The 21,362-nt window shown below is 46.3% G+C and overlaps 1 protein-coding gene across 2 annotated transcripts in view; it reads right to left on the bottom strand.

The window, feature by feature from the left end:
* Positions 1 to 7,234: 7,234 nt before the first annotated feature.
* The window catches only part of RPS6KA1 (ribosomal protein S6 kinase A1), a 148,028-nt gene continuing 133,900 nt past the window's right edge, over positions 7,235 to 21,362 (bottom strand). For both annotated transcript variants that reach the window (XM_060257997.1, XM_060257998.1), the window contains 3 exons: positions 20,740 to 20,857; positions 10,948 to 11,085; positions 7,235 to 8,334 (listed from right to left, as the gene is read on the bottom strand). In XM_060257997.1, the coding sequence (XP_060113980.1) occupies positions 8,212 to 8,334; positions 10,948 to 11,085; positions 20,740 to 20,857 (379 nt within the window). In that variant the 3' untranslated portion in view covers positions 7,235 to 8,211. The remainder of the gene's footprint in view (positions 8,335 to 10,947; positions 11,086 to 20,739; positions 20,858 to 21,362) is intronic.

Below are 21,362 nucleotides of genomic sequence, written 5' to 3'. Positions count from 1 at the left end.
TGCAATGGAACTGGTTCTATAGCTCCCTTGTCCAGCAAGGTGGCGATTTCTGATTGTAGAGGAGAAGAGGGGGGTGTAGGTATGAACCTGTGGAATTTTGGAGTCGAATCGAACTCTATGATGTAACCCCTGTGGATGATCACCAGGACCCATGAATCCAATGTTATGGATTCCCACATAGGGTAGAATGGTCGTAGTCTGGTGGTGGCGTCTGGATGGTATTGTGGCTGGTTGAAAGGTAGAGGGAAGAAGTCAAAGAGACTGCTTTGGGGCCGGTGTTGACTTTTTTGAGGTTTGTGGACGTGCTCTCTGCTGAAACGGTTGTTTTGCTGGAGGAGCCTTACGTTTCCAGAATTCGGCTTGTCGGGGGGATTGAGAACGTTTGTAATATGATGGTTTCCAGGTTCTCTGCTGATTAGGCTGGGATTGCGGTTGAGTAACTCCCAATCTTTTGGCCCGTTTCCTACTGTCATCAACAGTGGTCAAAATGTCATCCGTGGTGGCATTAAAGAGGCCCTGTCCGTCAAAAGGTAAGTCCTCTATTTTGAATTTGATGTCAGGCTGCAGTGACGAGGACCTAAGCCATTCATGCCGTCATAGGGCAATCGATGAGGCCATAGTCCTAGATGAACATGCCACAGCATGACGCACTGTGTTAATTTGCTGCTTGCTGACCCTAGTAAGTTCCTGAAGGAGGTGCGAAGCCTGCTTCTGTGCTATATCTGGTAAGGAAGGAACCAAGGTGTTAAGTTGGGAGGTCAGGTTGAAAGCATATGCCGAAAAATAAGCCATATAATTGTGGATTTTTGTTGTGGCAGTGGTAAGAGAATAGATCTTTCTTCCTAGAGTATCCAATTTCTTGCCTTCCTTTTCAGGTGGGACTGGGTGTCTTGTTTGTTTTGATTTTGAGGACGAATGCACTATCATGGAATTTGGGGCTGGATGATTGAAAAATAATTTAGATTCAGGAGCATTAATTTTGTAAAGGGATTCAACTCGTTTTGATGTGGGTGGCACTGAAGCGGGTTTGTACGAAGCTTCATTTGAGGTTTCCAGGTGAACTGGAAACATCGGAAGAAAGGAGCCTGCTGGCAGGTCTGCGTGCACTAAATCGTGGACTACATCCGAAACTCTAGGTGCGTCAGTAGTCAGCTTGATGTTAAGAGAATTTGCCATATTAGATAATAGGATCCAGATAGGATTTGGAACCCTCTGAGGGTGAAAGGTCAGCAGGTTTGATAATGTCAGATGCCAGTGAAGGAGGAGCTGAGGCTGTGGAGTGGGATGAGTCGGATTGCTCAGCTTTGGACTCTTCCTGGGTTTTGATGGGTGTCTCAAGAGGCTTAGTAATTGTAGCAGTTTGTTTGGTCAGCAGAGGAGGCTGTTTCGGTTGTTTAGGAGAGACTGAACACACCGACGTTGATCTGGTTGGAGACAATGGCTTCGATACCATAGTGTAGTGTTTAGGGTGACGATAGGGACTTTCACGGTACCGAGGACGGTCCTCACAGTATGTCTGCTCTCGATGTGAAGGAGTTTCATGGTACCGATATGCCTGATCCCGATGCGAGGGATGGTAAAATACCTCACGGTACCGAGAGTCTTCACGGTATCAATACCAATGGGAAACCGAGGATGGCGATCTGTAATATCTTCGGTACCTGCAAGGAGATGGTGACCTGGACCTCGATGGGCTATAATAATAATAGCGTTCCCTATGACAGCTTTGAGATTTCTCAGCTCGAACTCAAGTGGATGGCTCTCTCGGTGTCGAGGGTTCTCTTAGGAGTGGAGATGCGGGTGTCACTATCTGTTGTTTGGTAGGCATTGAAACCTCTCGGAATGAGTGTGCGCCGAGAATGTTTGCGTGCTGACTTCTGATGGAATCTGGAGATTCAGTGTCGAGGATCTTGTCTGGTAAAGATCCGTGAACTGAAGGGGACCGAGAATGAATGTGTACGACCTCGAGAGATACGGTATCGATGGGCGCCAAGACTTCCAATGGAGTCGGTGCTGTCTGTACCGAGGTCGTGGTGTCGATAGTCGGGTGCGATGTAGAAGTCATTGTTGGAGACTTCGAATCCGAGGGTCTATGGCTTGTCTTAGACTTAGTTTTTGGTGATGTCGAAGTCGAAGGGATTCCTAGAATCGTCAGACTTCTTCTAATGTTTCCTGGGCTTAAGCTTGCTGGGAACCAAGGCCACGGAAGCTGCCGGTCAAGCCACTCCCTTTTGAGTAGATAGGGAAGATGGCGAGGTTTGGGATCCCGAAGTATGGGACATAGTAGGGCGCAGTGAGGACTCTAACAAGTGACTTCTGAGTCTAGCCGCGCGGTTTTTTCTCACTTGCTTCCCAAACTGGCTGCAATGCAGGCAAGTGTTGGTATGATGAGCCTCACCCAGACAGAAAAGGCATAAAGAATGTCCGTTGATAGATGGGATTTTTGAGGCGCACTGAACACTTTTTAAAAGTGAGTTTGTCTTTTCCTTCCATCCGCTTGGGGGAGGAGGGGGGGGAGGGGAAGGAGAGGGACGAAGTCCAAAGGAGGAGAGAGGGATAATAATATATTTTTTTTACGATACTAGTGAGTTGAAGAAAAAGACGAGGAAAGGTGAGGAAAATGGTGAGGAAATAGTACAGGAAAAGGATGAAGATCGCGATGAATAGAGGAGACTCAGCGAGGTAGGTATATCCCGGGCGGCGGTAAAGAAGAAACTGGGTGGGTGAAGCGCCTCCCTCTCGTCTAGGCATACGCAATGGATGCCTCCTCCCCGGGACGAGAGGAAGTGCACGCCAAAATTAACGCTCCAAGATTGCTTTGAATTCTCTGATGTCGGGCTCGATCCTGGCGGATAACCCATGTGTGGGACTGCACAGAGACCACGAAGAAGATGGACAGCTTGCCAATTTTTTTTGAAGGCTTCTTAAAACCTCTTAACATCCAGGTTGGCAGAAGGTGAGGTCACTAGTTTTTCTGCTGTCTCCAAAGAGTAGTTAAGGGTGAACACCACATTTTTAAGGAGTCTCTGAAACTGTTCTACCTGAAAAAGTCTGGCTGAGCTGCCTTTGTTGTCAGACTCCTCCCCAGACCATTCTCTCTCCTCTTTGTCACAAGCAATGATAGCTAAAGAGATGAGAGTCCTCAGGTTCAGAACCCTGACCCTGTAGTCGTTCCTTCTGAGCGCATCTGGATCTTTTGTAGGGCTGGGTGGTTGGAGATTCTTCTCTATCTCCTCTAGTTTTCTTGTGGCATTTCTTGTGGGCTAAGGCAGCTTTAATCCTTTTTCTCCCAGGTTGGTCTCTCTCTGAAGAAGAGGGGTCTGAAGAACTGGGGGCAATGGAAGGGGAGGGACTATGTCTGCGAGGTCTCCTCCTTCCTGAAGTGTCTTTCCCCCCTCTGATCTCTTTCTGTTCTCTGGCCTTTATATGCTGCAGAGTTGGAACTGAGTAAGAGGGCCATGTGGGAGGGAACCATATAAACCTCCATATTTGTATCAGACAATTGGAGGAGGGCTGGCCATAAAAAATGGCTGTGCCACCATGTTAGATGTTCCCAGGGGCACTGGTGTTCCTGTAATAGTGGCTGAAGCTAGTAAATAAGTGGGCGCACTGGTCATAAGCACCCCAAGCCTGGGGTTCTGGCTGAACATAAGGGCATTTATATTTGCCAAGGTGGTGGCCGACTCGCTTTTGCTGGTGTACGGCTTCTTTTGTGCTGCAGCACCTCTCCTCTCCAACCATTCAGAGACCATCTCTGAGTGTAATGTAGATCTAGCCACCTCCAATGCTGCGGGGGGTCCAACGCCTTGGGCACACCCACGTTTTCTCCCAATTGAGAATGCAGTGCCACAGCTGCTGACTGATCCTCCCCTTTGCCTAGGGCAAGGGAGATCTTATCCTTAAGTCTGCCTTTATTCCCCATAGATCCAGAACCCTGGGCCTTTTTGAGGAAGCATGTTCCATCTGCCTCCAGCCTCTATTATCCTGGTAAGCCAGAAAAGAATTAATTTAGATAGAGCCAGCTCTGGTGTCCTCCTAGAGCAGCAGGGCTATTCAAACTGGAAGGACAACCTTGCTTCGTCCAAATATGGCACCCACAAATTTCCATAGCCCTGCTTGGAGCGAGTGGAGGCGTGACCTAACCAGTTTGGATGCTTCCCCCCACTAAAGAGAAAGGGCCAGTCAATCACTACAGGCATCAGAAGGGTGAACACATCTACTGGTAATTTCTCACAATGTGCATGTGGCAAGACTAGTTGCCGCTGTCCTGTCCCATTGGTCTCCAAGGTGCTAGACACAAGATCTTTCCCAGTAACTGAACCCAGGATGCTCCTGCTTTAGAGCTGCTTTTCAGGACAGGACTGGCTCACCAATTGGTCGCATGCTCTCCCACACAATTAAGTGTGGTGTTCTAAACTCTCAAGCCCTACTCCAGTGAAGGTGGAGTGATTTTGATAGGATGCTTTCTCTCCACAGGTGTGTTCAAGCCTCCTATCTCCCACACAGATAGCAGGCTTGGCACAATGAATTTAATTTCACAGTGAAAATCACCTTTAAAAGCAGAAACTAGGACTAGAAGTTCTTCAGACTGTATACTTGTATTGTTAGAGCAGCTAATCACGAACAAGAATAGGGGCCCTCCTTGCCTGGATTGTCATTTACAAGCAACACCCTTTGCTGCCCAGGACACACAACCAGACCATTGAGGCCTCAAGAGCATTTTATATGAGGAGGCAAGCGTCCTCCTCAGGTTGTCCTCACACAACAAAATGAGGGTGTACGCTTCAACGCTCTCTTCCGGCGTTAAAACAAGGACTTGTGACTCTGCCCCAAAGTTATAAGAACCCTCCCCCCACCATCAATCCATTCACCTTAAAAAACCTTAGATTCACACAAAGTAGTAGTAAAGAGTGTTCCAAGAAACATCTAAGGGACTCGAAATTTAGTATCATGAATCCACATCTGCATTCTTTGAAGTATGTGCACTTCAATTCTACCCTGACTTGGATAGCCCAGGCAAGCCTCATCTTGGAAGCTAAGTGGGACCAAATCTGGCAAGTACCTGGATGGGAGATTTCCTTGGAATACTAGGAGTCGGGAGGAGGAGGCAGGCTTTATTTAGGCACCTCTCTAAATATCCTCCATGCCTCCAGTAGGGATAAGTCACCAGAGGTCGCCATGACTTCCAGGTGCATATATGTGCATGCACACACAAAATAATTTTTAAAAAACCCCAAAACAAAATAGAAACTATTCCAATAGTGGTAGTGGCAAAATAAATCCTAGATTGCAATGCAGAATTAAATAAAATTGTGAACAGTCCAATAGAGAAAAAGAGCTGCCGGTGGGGGATGGGAACAGTGGCTTGAATTCCACAGATTTCTACAGGTGGAAGGGGAGGATTTTTACTGATTCTTTAAATCTGTCGCAGGCTCAGTGTCCCCCTTCGTGCTGATCCTGGGGAAGGGGGTCTCTGTCCCACAGAAGCAGCATTTCAGGCATTATTTTGGGCTGCCGCAGGAGGAAGGGGGGGGGGAGTCATGCTCTGTGGGTGGAAAATTCTTCCGCCAACAAAACTCCTCCACAGGATGTAAGCCATGTGATGCTGCCACCACCAGTTAGTAATACCAAGTAATTTTTTCCCATCAAGTTACAGAGTTAACTTATGGCAACTCTGTAGGGTTTTCAAGGCAAGATGATGATGATGATGAAGAAGAAGAAGATATGATGATGATGATGATGATGATATTGGATTTATATCCCACCCTCCACTCCGAAGAGTCTCAGAGCGGCTCACAATCTCCTTTATCTCCCTCCCCCACAACAGACACCCTGTGAGGTGGGTGGGGCTGGAGAGGGCTCTCACAGCAGCTGCCCTTTCAAGGACAACCTCTGCCAGAGCTATGGCTGACCCAAGGCCATGCTAGCAGGTGCAAGTGGAGGAGTGGGGAATCAAACCCGGTTCTCCCAGATAAGAGTCTGCACACTTAACAACTACACCAAACTGGCTCTCTAAAACAATATGGAGCTGTAAAGCTGTGGCCAAGAGGTGGCCTGGCCCTGTCAACCATTCCGTTTTTCACATTGCTTAGGATCTGCTGAAAAGGGCAAGGGATGACAGTGACTACAGAGCGGGGATTTCTGCCAGGTGAGATGGTTAAACCATGCATCGGTCCCAGCTCTGGCTGAATGACTGGGATGTAACTTCTGCAAGCATAATGGAGAAAGGGAGGGTTCGTGGGTGGGAAAGCACATCTGCGTGGTTCTCCCAGATAAGAGTCCGCACACTTAACCACTACACCAAACTGGCTCTCAGAAGACATTTTCAGAAGACATTCTGAGGTGGTTTGCCATGGCCTGCCCTGGGACTTCTTGGTGGTCTCCCATTCAAATACTAGCCAGGATCAGCCCTGCTTAGCTCCCAAGATCAGATGAGATTGGGTTAGCCTTGGCCATCCAGGTATGGGAATGTCAAAGTCACACAAGATTGCTGTTTTCAGTACTAGCTGGGGGAAATGTGTATGTAGCACCTTAGAACCAATCTAGACATTTCTCTATGTAGATGATGGACAATTTCTTCCCCCATTAAACAAGGTGTGAAGGTAAAGGAAACTGATGCAAGCTTAGTCAAAGTCTACAATGGCAAAGGACAAAAAGCTGCAATAAAAAGATGCAAATTTACTGAAAGTAAAATTTAATAAATGTGGAAGTGATCTGCTTCTGGCCTCCGCAATCCCAAGAAAGGTAATCAGAACACTCTGCCATGGAAGCTTGCTGGGTGTCTTTGGGCCAGTAACACACTCTCAACCTAACCTACCTCAGAGTTGTTATTTAAGCTCATTTGGGCCTCTCACTGGGGAGGAAGGCAGGCTGTAAGTGAAGTTAGTAATAAAGAACATGGTGGGAATTGAACATGTTTTCGCCTCAATGCCAGACATTTTTCTGTCACCCTAGTGGTGGTACCAAAAGCTCATCCAAAATAGTACCCAGTGAGTGCACCTTTCTTGCTATGAGGATATAACATGAGCAAAATATGGCTGTCGCGATGCCTAGTTTCACGTTTAGAGATATATTCAGCTTGAACACTAGCATTGCACAGATGCTTTTAAAAAAAGAACCAATAAACTTGAAATTACAATGATATTAGCCATTGGAAGATGCTGGTAAACCTTTCAGATCGAGAACCACAGAACACAAGAAGCGCAGACAGGGCTAAAAGGTCAATCAGTAAAAGTTTAGCCGCATGGTATCTTTTATTTGATAGTTCAGACAGAAACCCTGAGTTATCAGCCAAAGAAATCAGTTCCATTTTTTTTTTTTAAAAGACAGGGTTTGGGTTTTTTTGCATCATGAAGATCTGGATTTGTGCTATTTGACAGAGATGATTTTAAAAACTAGAAGACTCTTCTCCCCACCCCACCCCCCCGCCCACACACACACAAATACACCAATACAACCTGACGTTTTCACCATGGGGAAATAAATTTTCTTCCAAGTCCATTGTGTATTCAAAGCAGTGTAGTAGCATCTGCCCTAAAATGTTTAAAAGTTGATTCAAGGAAATGGGGTGGAGGGTAAAAGGAGCAATCCCAGGTCTGCCGGTGAGTGTCTGTGAGAGTGATGTTCAAAGATAGTTGGAGAGGGCAGGAGAGGAAGATGACAGAACAGGGACATTGAAGATGCTGTCAGCAATAAGCCACAAAGTTTGGAAGAGGATGAAGTCTGAGAAACTTGTCCCTACAAAACCTACACATGATTTGGGGCGGGTGGAACCTGGACAAACAAAGGGGTCTTGAAATCTTCAGTTGGATTGACCGTGGTAAAGTGTGGAGAGGCAAGCAAATTGCCCCCGCTGTACCAGATTTGGCTCTAAAGAGGCATCCATCTGTGTAATATCAGGCCCTTTCCAGGTGGGGGGGAGATCTGCTGCATCAGTGTTGTCAAAAACACAGATTGTTGCGTATTTCAATTCTCATATACACATATATGAACTCTTTAACAAAGAGTCTTCACTGTACACTTAAAAAAAGAAAAGAGTGAAGTCCATGAGGAAAGCAACAGCTAGTCTGTCAGAAGGCACACGGCCTTGATGTGCATCTGAGGAAATGCCTCAAAACAGGACTTCTCACTGGGGTTACGATTCTGGCTCTCTTGGGATCCCCAAGGAAGCTTTTGCAGAGTTGAGCATGGGAAGGCAAAGGAAATCCCTCATTACAGTGTGGTAGACGGGAGCTTCTTCACCCTCCTCTGTGCAAGGAAGGATGACTCGATGGGCTTCAGCTGGGGACTTGGCTTCGAGTTGTTCAACGCAGAATACGTGGCAGCCATAGCACCCTGGGCAGGGGCAGAGAGAGAGACGAGACATGAGACATCACTCAAGTCACAGGTACAAGCAAGATGGCCCCAATAACTACTCAGAAGTAATGAGCACATGAAGCTGCTTGATACACCAAGTCAAACCACTAGCCTACCCAAAGTCACTCTTATCTACTCTGGGTGGCAGCGGTCTCAGGCAGAGGACTTCCACATCACTGACAAGCTAATCCTTTCAACTGGGGATGTTGGGACCGAACCTGGGCCTTCTGTATGCAAATCTGATGCTCTGACATTGAGCCACAGCCCCATAAACTGGGTGCAGAGGAATGCAGTCTATGGCAGGGGCCCCTTCGCACATTACTTTTTAAGTATTACGCATGAATGGGACCCATGCGTATTTTATGGACGTTTGTAATTACAGGCATGCTCCCCAAGGAGCCAGAATTTACTGATCTCCTTCTCAGCGTTACAGTGGAGCCCCTGAACAGGGCTCTGAGAGCAGCGTTTTCTATATCAGCTGCCCCCTTTTTTGAGAAAGGAGGGGTTGAATCCTACCTCCTTTTTCAGTTGAAGTTGCCCCATTAGGGGAGGGACGGTGGCTCAGTAGTAAAGCATCTGCTTGGTAAGCAGAAGGTCCCATGTTCAATCCCTGGCATCTCCAACTAAAAAGGGTTCAGGTAAATAGGTCAGAAAAACCTCCGCTTGAGACCCTGGGGAGCAGGGGAGGGACGGTGGCTCAGTGGTAGAGCATCTGCTTGGGAAGCAGAATGTCCCAGGTTCAATCCCCGGCATCTCCAACTAAAAAGGGTCCAGGCAAATAGGTGAGAAAAACCTCAGCTTGAGACCCTGGAGAGCAGGGGAGGGACGGTGGCTCAGTGGTAGGGCATCTGCTTGGGAAGCAGAAGGTCCCAGGTTCAATCCCCAGCATCTCCAACTAAAAAGGGTCCAGGCAAATAGGTGAGAAAAACCTCAGCTTGAGACCCTGGAGAGCAGGGGAGGGACGGTGGCTCAGTGGTAGAGCATCTGCTTAGGAAGCAGAAGGTCCCAGGTTCAATCCCCGGCATCTCCAACTAAAAAGGGTTCAGGTAAATAGGTGTGAAAAACCTCAGCTTGAGACGCTGGAGAGCCGCTGCCAGTCTGAGGAGATAATACTGACTTTGATGGACCGAGGGACTGATTCAGTATAAGGCAACTTCATATGTTCATTCTATCCGCACTGCAGACCCTGCCTGTTCTATACAATTTCTGACCACACAGTCCTACATCCCCCCCCCCCCCCCCACAAACACCAATTTTTGGACTGCAGAAGGAGCTCCTCCTTCTTCCTTCACCAGCAGAAAAGTTGGTAAGATCCAATTGCTCAGGAACTTCAGGTAGTCCAGAATTGGGCAACTAGCCAAAAGATCTTGTTGTTGTACCTATTAAGGATCTGTCTGAAAACACTCAAGTGTGTCTCTTTGGCAGGGATTCCCACAGGGGTGAAGGGTGAGACCACAAAGACCACCTAAGATCTTGTCATTCATGATCCAACAGGAGTCCAGTGGCAGAGTGTTGGACTGGATGGGCCATTGGCCTGATCCAACATGGCTTCTCTTATGTTCTTCTATGACACAAACTGTTGGACTGGATGGGCCATTGGCCTGATCCAACATCGCTTTTCTTATGTTGTTCTGTGACACAGAGTGTTGGACTGGATGGGCCATTGGCCTAATCCAACATGGCTTCTCTTATGTTCTTATATGACACAAACTGTTGGACTGGATGGGCCATTGGCCTGATCCAACATGGCTTCTCATGTTCTTATATGACACAAACTGTTGGACTGGATGGGCCATTGGCCTGATCCAACATGGCTTCTCTTATGTTCTTATATGACACAAACTGTTGGACTGGATGGGCCATTGGCCTGATCCAACATGGCTTCTCTTATGTTCTTATATGACACAGAGTGTTGGACTGGATGGGCCATTGGCCTGATCCAACATGGCTTCTCTTATGTTCTTATATGACACAAACTGTTGGACTGGATGGGCCATTGGCCTGATCCAACATGGCTTCTCTTATGTTCTTATATGACACAGAGTGTTGGACTGGATGGGCCATTGGCCTGATCCAACATGGCTTCTCTTATGTTCTTAAGGTGCCACTGGACTCCTGTTGGATCATGAATGACAAGTTCTTAGGTGGGTCTTTGTGGTCTCACCCTTCACCCCTGTGGGAATCCCTGCCCAAAGAGACACACTTGAGTGTTTTCAGACAGCTAGCCTATATTAAAAACTATTGTTTGCTAGAGTTTTGGATACTTACATAAAAATTTATATCTGGCCTTTGTTCATGGCTCCAGGCAGTTTACAAGTCATATATAGTGGCTACTGACACTTCTCTACTTTTAGTATAGTGAACTTTAATTGATTCTGTTAGCCACTTTAAGAGATTTTTGCTACGAAAAGCAGGATACAATTTGGTTCCCTTCTCTTCCTTTTATTCCCCACCTTTCACTTCCTGTTTGGCTGGAAAACAGTGCTGCTGACCTCTAGTAAGGGGGATTTTTTCCGCTCTGTTCAGGGTATGAAAGCCCCTTTGGGGGGGTCTATGCCTATCAAGCTCCCTTTCCCACCCCAAAGTGTGCACCTTCACAAGTTGTGCATCTTGATGACTCAGCTGGCTCTGGGGCAACCTGTCCTTTTGGGTTATCCATGAGTGCTGGAGAACTTGCTTGGCAGTCAGGCGCTGATGAGGGTCAACGTGGAGCATCTTGGATACGAGGTCCTGCAATAAATCAGAGAATACAATAGCTGTAATGCCCTTTTCACATTGGTGGTCCAAAGTGTTGTAAATAAAGCTGCTTTGCTCAGGAGCGTAGACTTTTCAATCTCCGGGTGGGGGGGTTGGGCATTTGATCCAGTGACATCACAGGGAGGGGCCTCCATTATCGCTACCTATGAATTTATGGAGAAGCTCCCTCCCCATAAATTTAGGGAGCATCCCCCTCCAAACAATGCCCAAGGACTGGGCCAAACCCAGAAAAAGATGGAAGTTGGCCAGTGGTTGTAGTGATATCTCAGAGGTCTCTTGCTGTGTCCTGTTTTTGAAATTCACTTTTAGAATAGTCACTTTAAGATCTGCAAATCTACATGGCATGTGCATAGGACAAACTAATGGTCACAAATTTGAAAGTAAAAGGCAATACAGAAAAGCTTTAGGGGAACATTCCCCTTCCCCCCGCTGTTTTCTGATGATGCTGAAGCAGGGGGAGGGCCTCCAAACTGGGGTATCCCCTGCCCCCAACTGGGGATTGGCAACCCTATGCCTAGGTGGTGAACAACTGTCAATACACACCTACTTGACCAAGTCTTTAAGAGTGTCGTCATTTTGAAAAAAAAAAAAGGCTTGCTGGGGCCATTAATTTTCAAAAGGATCTGGTTCAGCATCCACTTAAATGAATGTAGACAATCACCAAATATCTATCTGCCAAAAGAACCCCCAAATACTATAGCAATATGTATGCAACATAGCAATACAGTGTTATTCTTCCCCCCAATTTCTTCTCCAATCATTAACTAGTTGGACAAAGTTTGAGTCTAGAAACACCTTTAAGACTTATTAAGTTTTATTCTGGGTGTAAGCTATCCTGTGCTAGCACACTTCATCAGATACACTGAAAAGTTTCCTCAACCCTTACTTACAGGGGTTGGGCGGTTGTCAGAAAAGCCAAGATGCATAAGAACATAAGAGAAGCCATGTTAGATCAGGCCAATGGCCCATCCAGTCCAACATTCTGTGTCACACAGTGGCCAAAAAAAATTATATATATATACACACACACACACACACACATAAGAGAAGCCATGTTAGATCAGGCCAATGGCCCATCCAGTCCAACACTCTGTGTCAGATAACAGAAGCCATGTTGGATCAGGCCAGTGGACCATCCAGTCCAACACTCTGCGTCACATAAGAACATAAGAGAAGCCATGTTGGATCAGGCCAATGGCCCATCCAGTCCAATACTCTGTGTCACGTAAGAACAGAAGAGAAGCCCTGTTGGATCAGGCCAATGGCCCATCCAGTCCAACACTCTGTGTCTCATAAGAACATAAGAGAAGCCATGTTGGATCAGGCCAATGGCCCTTCCAGTCCAACACTCTGTGTCACATAAGAACATAAGAGAAGCCATGTTAGATCAGGCCAATGGCCCCTCCAGTCCAACACTCTGTGTCTCATAAGAACATAAGAGAAGCCCTGTTGGATCAGGCCAGTGGCCCATCCAGTCCAACACTCTGTGTCACATAAGAACATAAGAGAAGCCATGTTAGATCAGGCCAATGGCCCATCCAGTCCAACACTCTGTGTCTCATAAGAACATAAGAGAAGCCATGTTAGATCAGGCCAATGGCCCCTCCAGTCCAACACTCTGTGTCTCATAAGAACATAAGAGAAGCCATGTTAGATCAGGCCAATGGCCCATCCAGTCCAACACTCTGTGTCACATAAGAACATAAGAGAAGCCATGTTAGATTAGGCCAATGGCCCCTCCAGTCCAACACTCTGTGTCACATAAGAGAAGCCATGTTAGATCAGGCCAATGGCCCCTCCAGTCCAACACTCTGTGTCACATAAGAACATAAGAGAAGCCATGTTAGATCAGGCCAATGGCCCATCCAGTCCAACACTCTGTGTCTCATAAGAACATAAGAGAAGCCATGTTGGATCAGGCCAATGGCCCATCCAGTCCAACACTCTGTGTCTCATAAGAACATAAGAGAAGCCATGTTAGATCAGGCCAATGGCCCATCCAGTCCAACACTCTGTGTCTCATAAGAACATAAGAGAAGCCATGTTAGATCAGGCCAATGGCCCCTCCAGTCCAACACTCTGTGTCACATAAGAACATAAGAGAAGCCATGTTAGATCAGGCCAATGGCCCATCCAGTCCAACACTCTGTGTCTCATAAGAACATAAGAGAAGCCATGTTAGATCAGGCCAATGGCCCATCCTGTCCAACATTCTGTGTCACACAGCGGCCAGATACACACACACACACACACACACACTGGCTAATAGCCACTGATGGACCTCTGTCCATAAAATACTGGGTGATTATAGCTGATTACAGCTGAGACTGGATGTGAGAAAGATCTGTGAATTGCATAAAATTAGCATGCAAACACAAGAGTTGACAATCAAATATGGGAATAAGGTCTGAGGTTTCAGTTTTTACCTACAAGTCAAACAACATTCCATTATGGGTACAGCTGAGAAGCTTAGTATGCCCACCCCTTAAGATTCACTGAAACAGATGTCCTCAAGTGTTACATATAGGTAAGAAAGAAGGGGTAAGTAACTGAACAATAAATCCAGCTAAGATTGGAATAACACATTGGGTAAGATGTGTAAATCACAGTAAATTGGTATACAGATAATAAGGTAAAGGTAGTCCCCTGTGCAAGCACCAGTTGTTTCCGACTCTGGGGTGACGTTGCTTTCACAACGTTTTTATGGGGTGGTTTGCCATTGCCTTCCCCAGACATCTACACTTTCCCCCCAGCAAGCTGGGTACTCGTTTTACCAACCTCAGAAGGATGGAAGACTGAGTCAACCTGGAGCCAGCTACCTGAACCCAGCTTCTGCCGGGATCGAACTCAGGCTGTGAGCAGGGAGCTCAGACTGCAGTACTGCAGCTTCACCACTCTGCGCCATGGGGCTCTTACAGATAATAAAGCAGTCAACAAATGTGAGAACTGTGTTGGAGCCCAGTGGCATCTTTAACACCAACGAAGCGGTGTCTATAGCCCCCTTCACAGTGCCTTATTACTTTTTGATTTTTTTCAGACACTAGAATTTCTGGGGTTACCTACCTCCCCCAGTCTCCCCACGGCCCTGTTTTCGTCGCTGCCGCTCTCCCTGGGCTCTTCTCTGCCTCCCACGCTCTCCCCACAGCCCCATTTTCACCACTGCCACTCTCCCCGGGCTCTTCTCTGCCTCCCCCGCTCTCCCCACGGCCCCGTTTTAACTGCTGCCGCTCTCCCCGGGCTCTTCCCTGCCTCCCCCGCTCTCCCCACAGCCCTGTTTTCTCAGCTACCGCTCTCCCCAGGATCTTCCCACCCCCAAGAGCATGACAGTAAGCGAGCTGGGACCCGGTGGCTGGATGCTGGAAGAAGCAGCCATGCCTCCACGGACCCTCCCCATCCAAAATTTTATGCCCTGGGCCCCCCCACCCAAAAATTTCTGGCTACGGGGCTGCGGGCACTTAACTACTGCACCAAATTGGTTGTCGCCAACTACATGTTGAGTTCGGTATATGCTACAGTTTACAGCTGCTGTTGATACCTAAATCATTCAGTTTTCCTTTATACTCAGAAATCAAACTTTCATTTCGTTTCATGTATTCAACATATCCTGCCGTAGCCACAGAATGGGCTCAGGATGGCTCATATCATAAAACCAACAGCAGCAAAACACTGGTTAATAAGCATATTGACACCTAGCCTCTGGCAGGAGAAGCTCAATTAGCATTTCTAAGGACCTGAGGTTCTAAAGTCATTCCCTGACTTTGCAGCTCAGAGGGAAAATAAACACATAGCCTTTATCACCCCATTCATGCCGCTGAAGCCCCAAGTTTTAAGCCCCTGCCAGAAAAATACAGGGGGGACTTCAGCCCCCCAGCCCCCACGTAGTTTACTCCTATGGTTTTGCTCATTTGCTTGAGATCCACTCCCAGAATATAACCCTAGTTGCTGTCTCTAGTTGGATGCCACTTGGCAGCTTTTGCAAGATTGTATTATCTTAATACACTGGGGAATTGTACCTTGAGCTGACTTTTTCTTCTCTTCAGAAATTTAACTGAGCAACTTTTAAAAAATATCCAAGACTTATGCTTAGGAAAACCTGTTTGTCGTTAATCTCTCCTTCCCCCCTTTATCTGATTTACAGTTTCTTTTTGCACCATTTAAAAAAACAATTCATGGTAAGAAGGCCACAGGAGTTAACATAAGAAGATAAGAGAAGCTATGTTGGATCAGGCCAATGGCCCATCCAGCCCAACATTCTGTGTCACACAGTGGCCAAAAATATTTCAGTGAATTCCACATGTTAATCACCCATTGGGTGAAGAAGTACTTCCTTTTATCTGTTTTAACCCGACTGCTCAGCAATTTCATCAAATGCCCACGAGTTCTTGTATTGTGAGAAAGGGAGAAAAGTACTTCTTTCTCTACCTTCTCCATCCCATGCATAATCTTGTAAACCTCTATCATATCACCCCGCAGTCGACGTTTCTCCAAGCTAAAGAGCCCCAAGAGTTTTAACCTTTCTTCATAGGAAAAGGGTTCCAAACCTTTAATCATTCCAGTAGCCCTTTTTCTGCACTTTTTCCAATGCTATAATATCCTTTTTGAGGTGTGGTGACCAGAATTGTACACAGTATTCCAAATGAGACAACACTAACGATTTATACAGCGGCATTATGATACTGGCTGATTTGTTTTCAATTCCCTTTCTAATAATTCCCAGCATGGCGTTGGCCTTTTTTATTGCAATCGCACACTGTCTTGACATTTTCAGTGAGTTATCTACCACGACCCCAAGATCTCTCTCTTTTGGTCAGTCTCTGCCAGTTCACACCCCATCAACTTGTATTTGTAGCTGGGATTCTTGGCCCCAATGTGCAATACTTTACACTTGGCCACAATGAACCTCATGTGCCATGCTGAGGCCCACTCACCAAGCCTCAACAGATCCCTTTGGAGTGTCTCACAATCCTCTCTGGTTCTCACCACCCTGAACAATTTAGTGTCATCTGCAAACTTAGGCCACTTCACTGCTTACTCCCAACTCCAAATCATTTATGAACAAGTTAAAGAGCATGGGACCCAGTACTGAGCCCTGCAGCACCCCACTGCTTACCATCCTCCACTGCGAAGACTGCCCAGTTATACTCACTCTCTGCTTCCTATTAGCCAGTTTTTGATCCACAAGAGGACCTGTCCTTTTACTCCATGACTCTTGAGCTTACTAAGGAGCCTTTGATGAGGAACTTTATCAAAAGCTTTCTGGAAGTCAAGGTAAACAACATCTATTGGGTCTCCTTTGTCCACATGTTTGTTCACCCCCTCAAAGAACTGTAACAGGTTAGTGAGGCAAGATCTTCCCTTACAGAACCCATGTTGAGTCTTCCTCAATAACCCGTGTTCATCAATGTGCCTACTCATTCTGTCCTTGATAATGCTTTCTACCAACTTTCCCGGTATTGAAGTCAGACTGACTGGCCTGTAATTTTCCGGATCTCCTCTGGAACACTTTTTAAAGATGGGGGTGACATTTGCTACCTTCCAGTCCTCAGGAACGGAGGCAGATTTCAATGAAAAATTACATATTTTTGTCAGGAGATCCACAAGTTCAACTTTGAGTTCTTTCAGAACTCTTGGATGTATGCCATCCGGACCTGGTGACTTATTACTTTTTAATTTTTCTATCAGTTGTAGGACCTCCTCTCTTGTCACCTCAATCTGACTCAGGTCTTTCAACACCCCTTCCAAAATTAGTGGTTCTGGAGCAGGCAAACACTTCTCATCTTCCACAGTGAAGACGGAGGCAAAAGATGCATTCAACTTCTCAGCCATCTCCCTATCCTCCTTCAGTAATCCTTTTACCCCTTGGTCATCCAAGGGCCCCACTGCCCCCCTGGCTGGTTTCCTGCTTCTAATATATTTGAAGAAATTTTTATTGTTGGTCTTTATGGTTTTTTGCAATATGCTCCTCACAGTCCCTTTTTGCCTGCCTGATTACAGTCTTGCATTTGATTTGCCACAGCCTGTGTTCCCTTTTATTAATCTCACTCGGACTAGCTTTCTACCGCTTAAAGGAGTCCTTCTTACCTTTTACAGCTTCCATTACTTTGTTTGTTAACCATGCAGGCCTTTTCTTATACCTGTTTGTGCCTTTCCTAACTTGTGGTATATATTTTATCTGAGCTTCTAGGATTGTAGTTTTAAATAGCCTCCAAGCTTCCCCAAGGGTTTTGACTGTATTTACCTTTCTTTCAGTATCCTCTTCACATGTCTCCTCATCTCAGAGAATTTACCCCTTTTAAAGTTAAATGTGGTTGTGCTGGTCTTTTGGGGCAACTCTCTATTTATACAAATGGTGAAATCAATAATGTTATGGTCACTGTTCCTAAGCAGTGCGATCAATTTTACATCTCTCACCAAGTCTTGGGCATTACTTAGGACCAAATCCAGGATCGCCCCACCCCTGGTAGGTTCTGAGACCATCTGCTCCATAACACAGTCATTGAGAGCATCTAGAAACTCAATCTCTTTCTCTCGACCTGAACACATATTGACCCAATCAATCTGCGGGTAGTTAAAATAACCTATTACGACACAGTTTTTATGTTTAGCCACTATCTTTAATCCTTCCATCATATTATAATCGTCCTCTATCTTTTGATTTGGTGGGTGATAACAAACTCCCGTAGTTAAATTTCCTTTTGGGCCCTCTATTTCAACCCAAAGCATTTCTAGAAGGGAATCTAATTCTCTGACCTCAGTCTTACTGGACTGTATACCATCTCTGATATACAGAGCCACCCCACCTCCAACCCTTCCCTCCCTATTCTTCCGATATAACTTATATCCAGGAATCACCGTTTCTCACTGATTCTCCTCATCCACCAAGTTTCTGAAATTCCCCTAATGTCTATGTTTTCTCCCAAGACTAAACATTCCTACTCAACAATTTTACTTCGAACACTTCTAGCATTTGTATACAAACATCTATAATTTCCCAGGCAAGTTAGGCCCGCAACCTTCCTCCTGCTGCCTCGAGACTTTGGCAGACACTCTATACTGTTTGTCACCATCTCACTGGACAACTCTGATCCATTACCTGGTAGAAAAGTAACAGCTAACCCTTCATCTCTTTGAGATGAGTCCTCCCGAACCAGGGACGTTTCATCTCTTGTTGGCTTTCCCCCAAGATTTAGTTTAAAAACTGCTCTGCCACCTTTTTTATTTTAAGCACCAGCAGCTTGGTTCCATCTGGGGACAAGTGGAGACCGTCTCTTTTGTACAGCTCCCGCTTGTTCCAGAAAGCATCCCAGTGCCTAACAAACTTAAACCCTTCCTCCTTACACCATCGTCTCATCCACACATTGAGACTTCTAATTTGTACCTGTCTGTCCAGCCCTGCACGTGGAACAGGTAGCACTTCTGAGAAGGCTACCTTGGAAGTCCTGGCCTTAAGTCTCCTGCCTAGCACCCTAAATTTTTCCTCCAGGACCTCACGACTTCATTTTCCCACACTGTTGGTGCCAACATGCATCACCACCGGCTCCTCTCCAGTACTGTCTATCAGCCTATCTACACGCGTAATGTCCGCTACCTTTGCACCAGGCAGGCAAGTCAGCATACGGTCAGTACGCGGTTTTGCCATCCAGCTGTCTACTTGCCTAAGGATCGAATCACCAACTACCAAGACCCCTCCTCTCTCCCTACCCAGGGATGGTTCCTTGGCGCGAAAGGATTCCTGCTCACCGACTGAAGAAGAGGTCCCTTCTGAGGGCGCATTCCCGTTATCCTCGGCATGGTGCCCTGTTCCCTCTCAACCCTCATGCTCCCTGGCAGCAACAAGGCTACCACGTTCAGAGCGAGGCTCATCTAATGTGTCCCGATAGTCTTCCCAGAGTGCCTAACTGACCGTATCTGCTTTCCAGGCCTCAAGGGTACGAACTCGTTCCCTGAGGACCAGCAGCTCCTTGCATCAAGAACACACCCAAGACTTCTGTCCTGTGGGCAGTTGGTCATACATGCGACACTCAGTGCAAAACACTGGAAAGCCCCCACCCCTCCGCTGGCATTCATGACAGCTTTTTAAAAAATATATACAGTCCCCTTTAAATCCTGTATGTTTATGTGGCTCCCCTTCTGGAGGGTCAACTTACCTTATTGGGAGCACCAAGAAATTAGGGATCTGGGTTCCTGGTCCTTACACAGCCCCCAGGCTAAGAGCCACAGGCCATGAGCCCTTTAGCTCTCTGGCAAGGCTCAGTTTAATAATGCAAGGAGGGTGGGGAACACAGCCACTCCTAATCCATCAGCAACAATCACCTTCACCTTCCGCCCATTCAAACCAAACAGACAGCAGTTCCCCAGCAACCACTAACTCAGAATTTTCAGCAGTCACACAAACTCAGAAATTCTCAGCAACTTCCCCAGTTTCTTAGCCAAACCTCACCCTTATAGCACTTCTTCTCTGCTCTCTCTCAGAACTCTCTGAAATGTGCTCAGCCTCTGGCAAGGCTCAGCTTAAGTTACTAGCAATCCCCAAGAAAGATTCCTTAGAAGCTAAGCAGGGTCAACTGTGGTTCGTAGTTGGATGTCCTTGAAATATCCCAGTTGAGAGGACAGGAGTGGGCTTTCAGCCACCTCTCTGAATATCCTCCAGGCCCCCAGGAGGGGTCAGTCACCAGAGGTTGACATGATGTCCAGGTGTGCAGACTCTACCCCCCTAAAATACACACAAACCCCCCAAAAATTCAAATAATAAGATTACTATATTTAAAATGATTATATGCCCACTTTTTCCTATGAGTATCTCCAACTTATTTTGGATAACCTGGCATGCCGAGAGAGATTTCTATGAAGAAATCAGGAATCTGCATTAATCTGCTAGAAGAAATATTATTATGCAAGATTAACCGGATGCATTTTGAACTAGTGTTTTGTCCAGCAAGTTCACTTTCCCACCTATTTGTGGGGAAAAAATGTTTTCTTCTTCCCATCTCTGACTCAACTGAAAAAAAAAATCAGAAGATTCATGCCTCCATCGTGTCCTGGCTGCTGGCTGAATTGCTCTTATTTTACCCCAAATCGAAATCAAGTCCTGCACAGAATTCTTACAAAAAAAGTCTGTAGTCAGACTAAAAAGGCAAACCTATTTAGCAAAGCTTAAAAAGGTAAACCCATTTAAGCCAAGCCTAGCTTGTGTGAAAAAGTGTGAGAAGAAAATATATGCAACGTGATGTGCAGAACCTGGATTTTGCAAGTAGGCAGAATACGGAGAACAGGAGCGGGAGGGCTTATAGGGAGGGAAAGGAGCAGCAGAAGGCATTCTGGGCACAAGCACCACAGCCCTGCACATATTGCTTGTCCATCTTTATAGCCATGGATCTTCGAGAGTAGAAAAGATAAAGAAGCAAGCGCCCTCAGGAATCCAAGCTCAGCACTAAGAACTAAATGCTACAAAAGAAACCTGTACAGAACTGAAGAAGAAGCAGAGATCCAGGGATCTGCCCAGCACGGTTAAGGCTTCTGCCTTTAGAAGCCAATGGACACACCAAGCTCTCCTTGCCAATTCCTGTAGATCAAAGTTGAAATAAGCAAATCCGCTCTGAAGCTGAGCAGTTTGTTGCTACATCATACCTTTGCCATGTCAGAAACCGTGTCCCAGTTCCCTCCTTTGAGGGAAAACTTTCCCCCACCGATCCGAGTGAGGATCTCTTCTGGAGTGTCACTGGGCCCATTTGCAAACGGAGTGTACCTGCAACGAAGAAGAGGAAACCCGCCCCCACCCCCAGCAAAGGACTATGTTAAAAAATACACAGACGGAAAGAAGGGAGGGAAAGACCAGGTAACAAGGAGGAAGGGGAGGAATCCAAGGAGAAGAACAAGGGGAAACTTCCTGAAAAGACTCACTTAAAAAAAAAAATCCTTCTTAAAGATTTAAAAAAAGCTGGGACTCTAAAGTAACATCCAGACTCTTGACTTGGCTATAATTCATAATAAGTATCACCATGCAGTGCCAGGGTGCCCTATTTAGGATTGCCAGAACAGTGGTAGAGGGTGGGGGCAGTGGCTGGGCAGGGGGAGAGAATGACGTACTGATGGTGCAACATCACTTCCAGCAAATACTTTAAAGTGCTAGGATTCAGACACAATAATCGTGAAGCGCAGTTTTGTCCAAATCCTAGAGTATCATGTAGGTGTCATGTCATTTATGGGTATTTACTGAAAGTGATGTTGTGCTGTTAGAACAATGCTGGCTC

This window comes from Heteronotia binoei, chromosome 17, assembly GCF_032191835.1.
Source record: "Heteronotia binoei isolate CCM8104 ecotype False Entrance Well chromosome 17, APGP_CSIRO_Hbin_v1, whole genome shotgun sequence".
Classification (NCBI taxonomy): Eukaryota; Metazoa; Chordata; class Lepidosauria; order Squamata; family Gekkonidae; genus Heteronotia; species Heteronotia binoei.
This window is presented reverse-complemented; position numbering and strand designations above follow the sequence as displayed.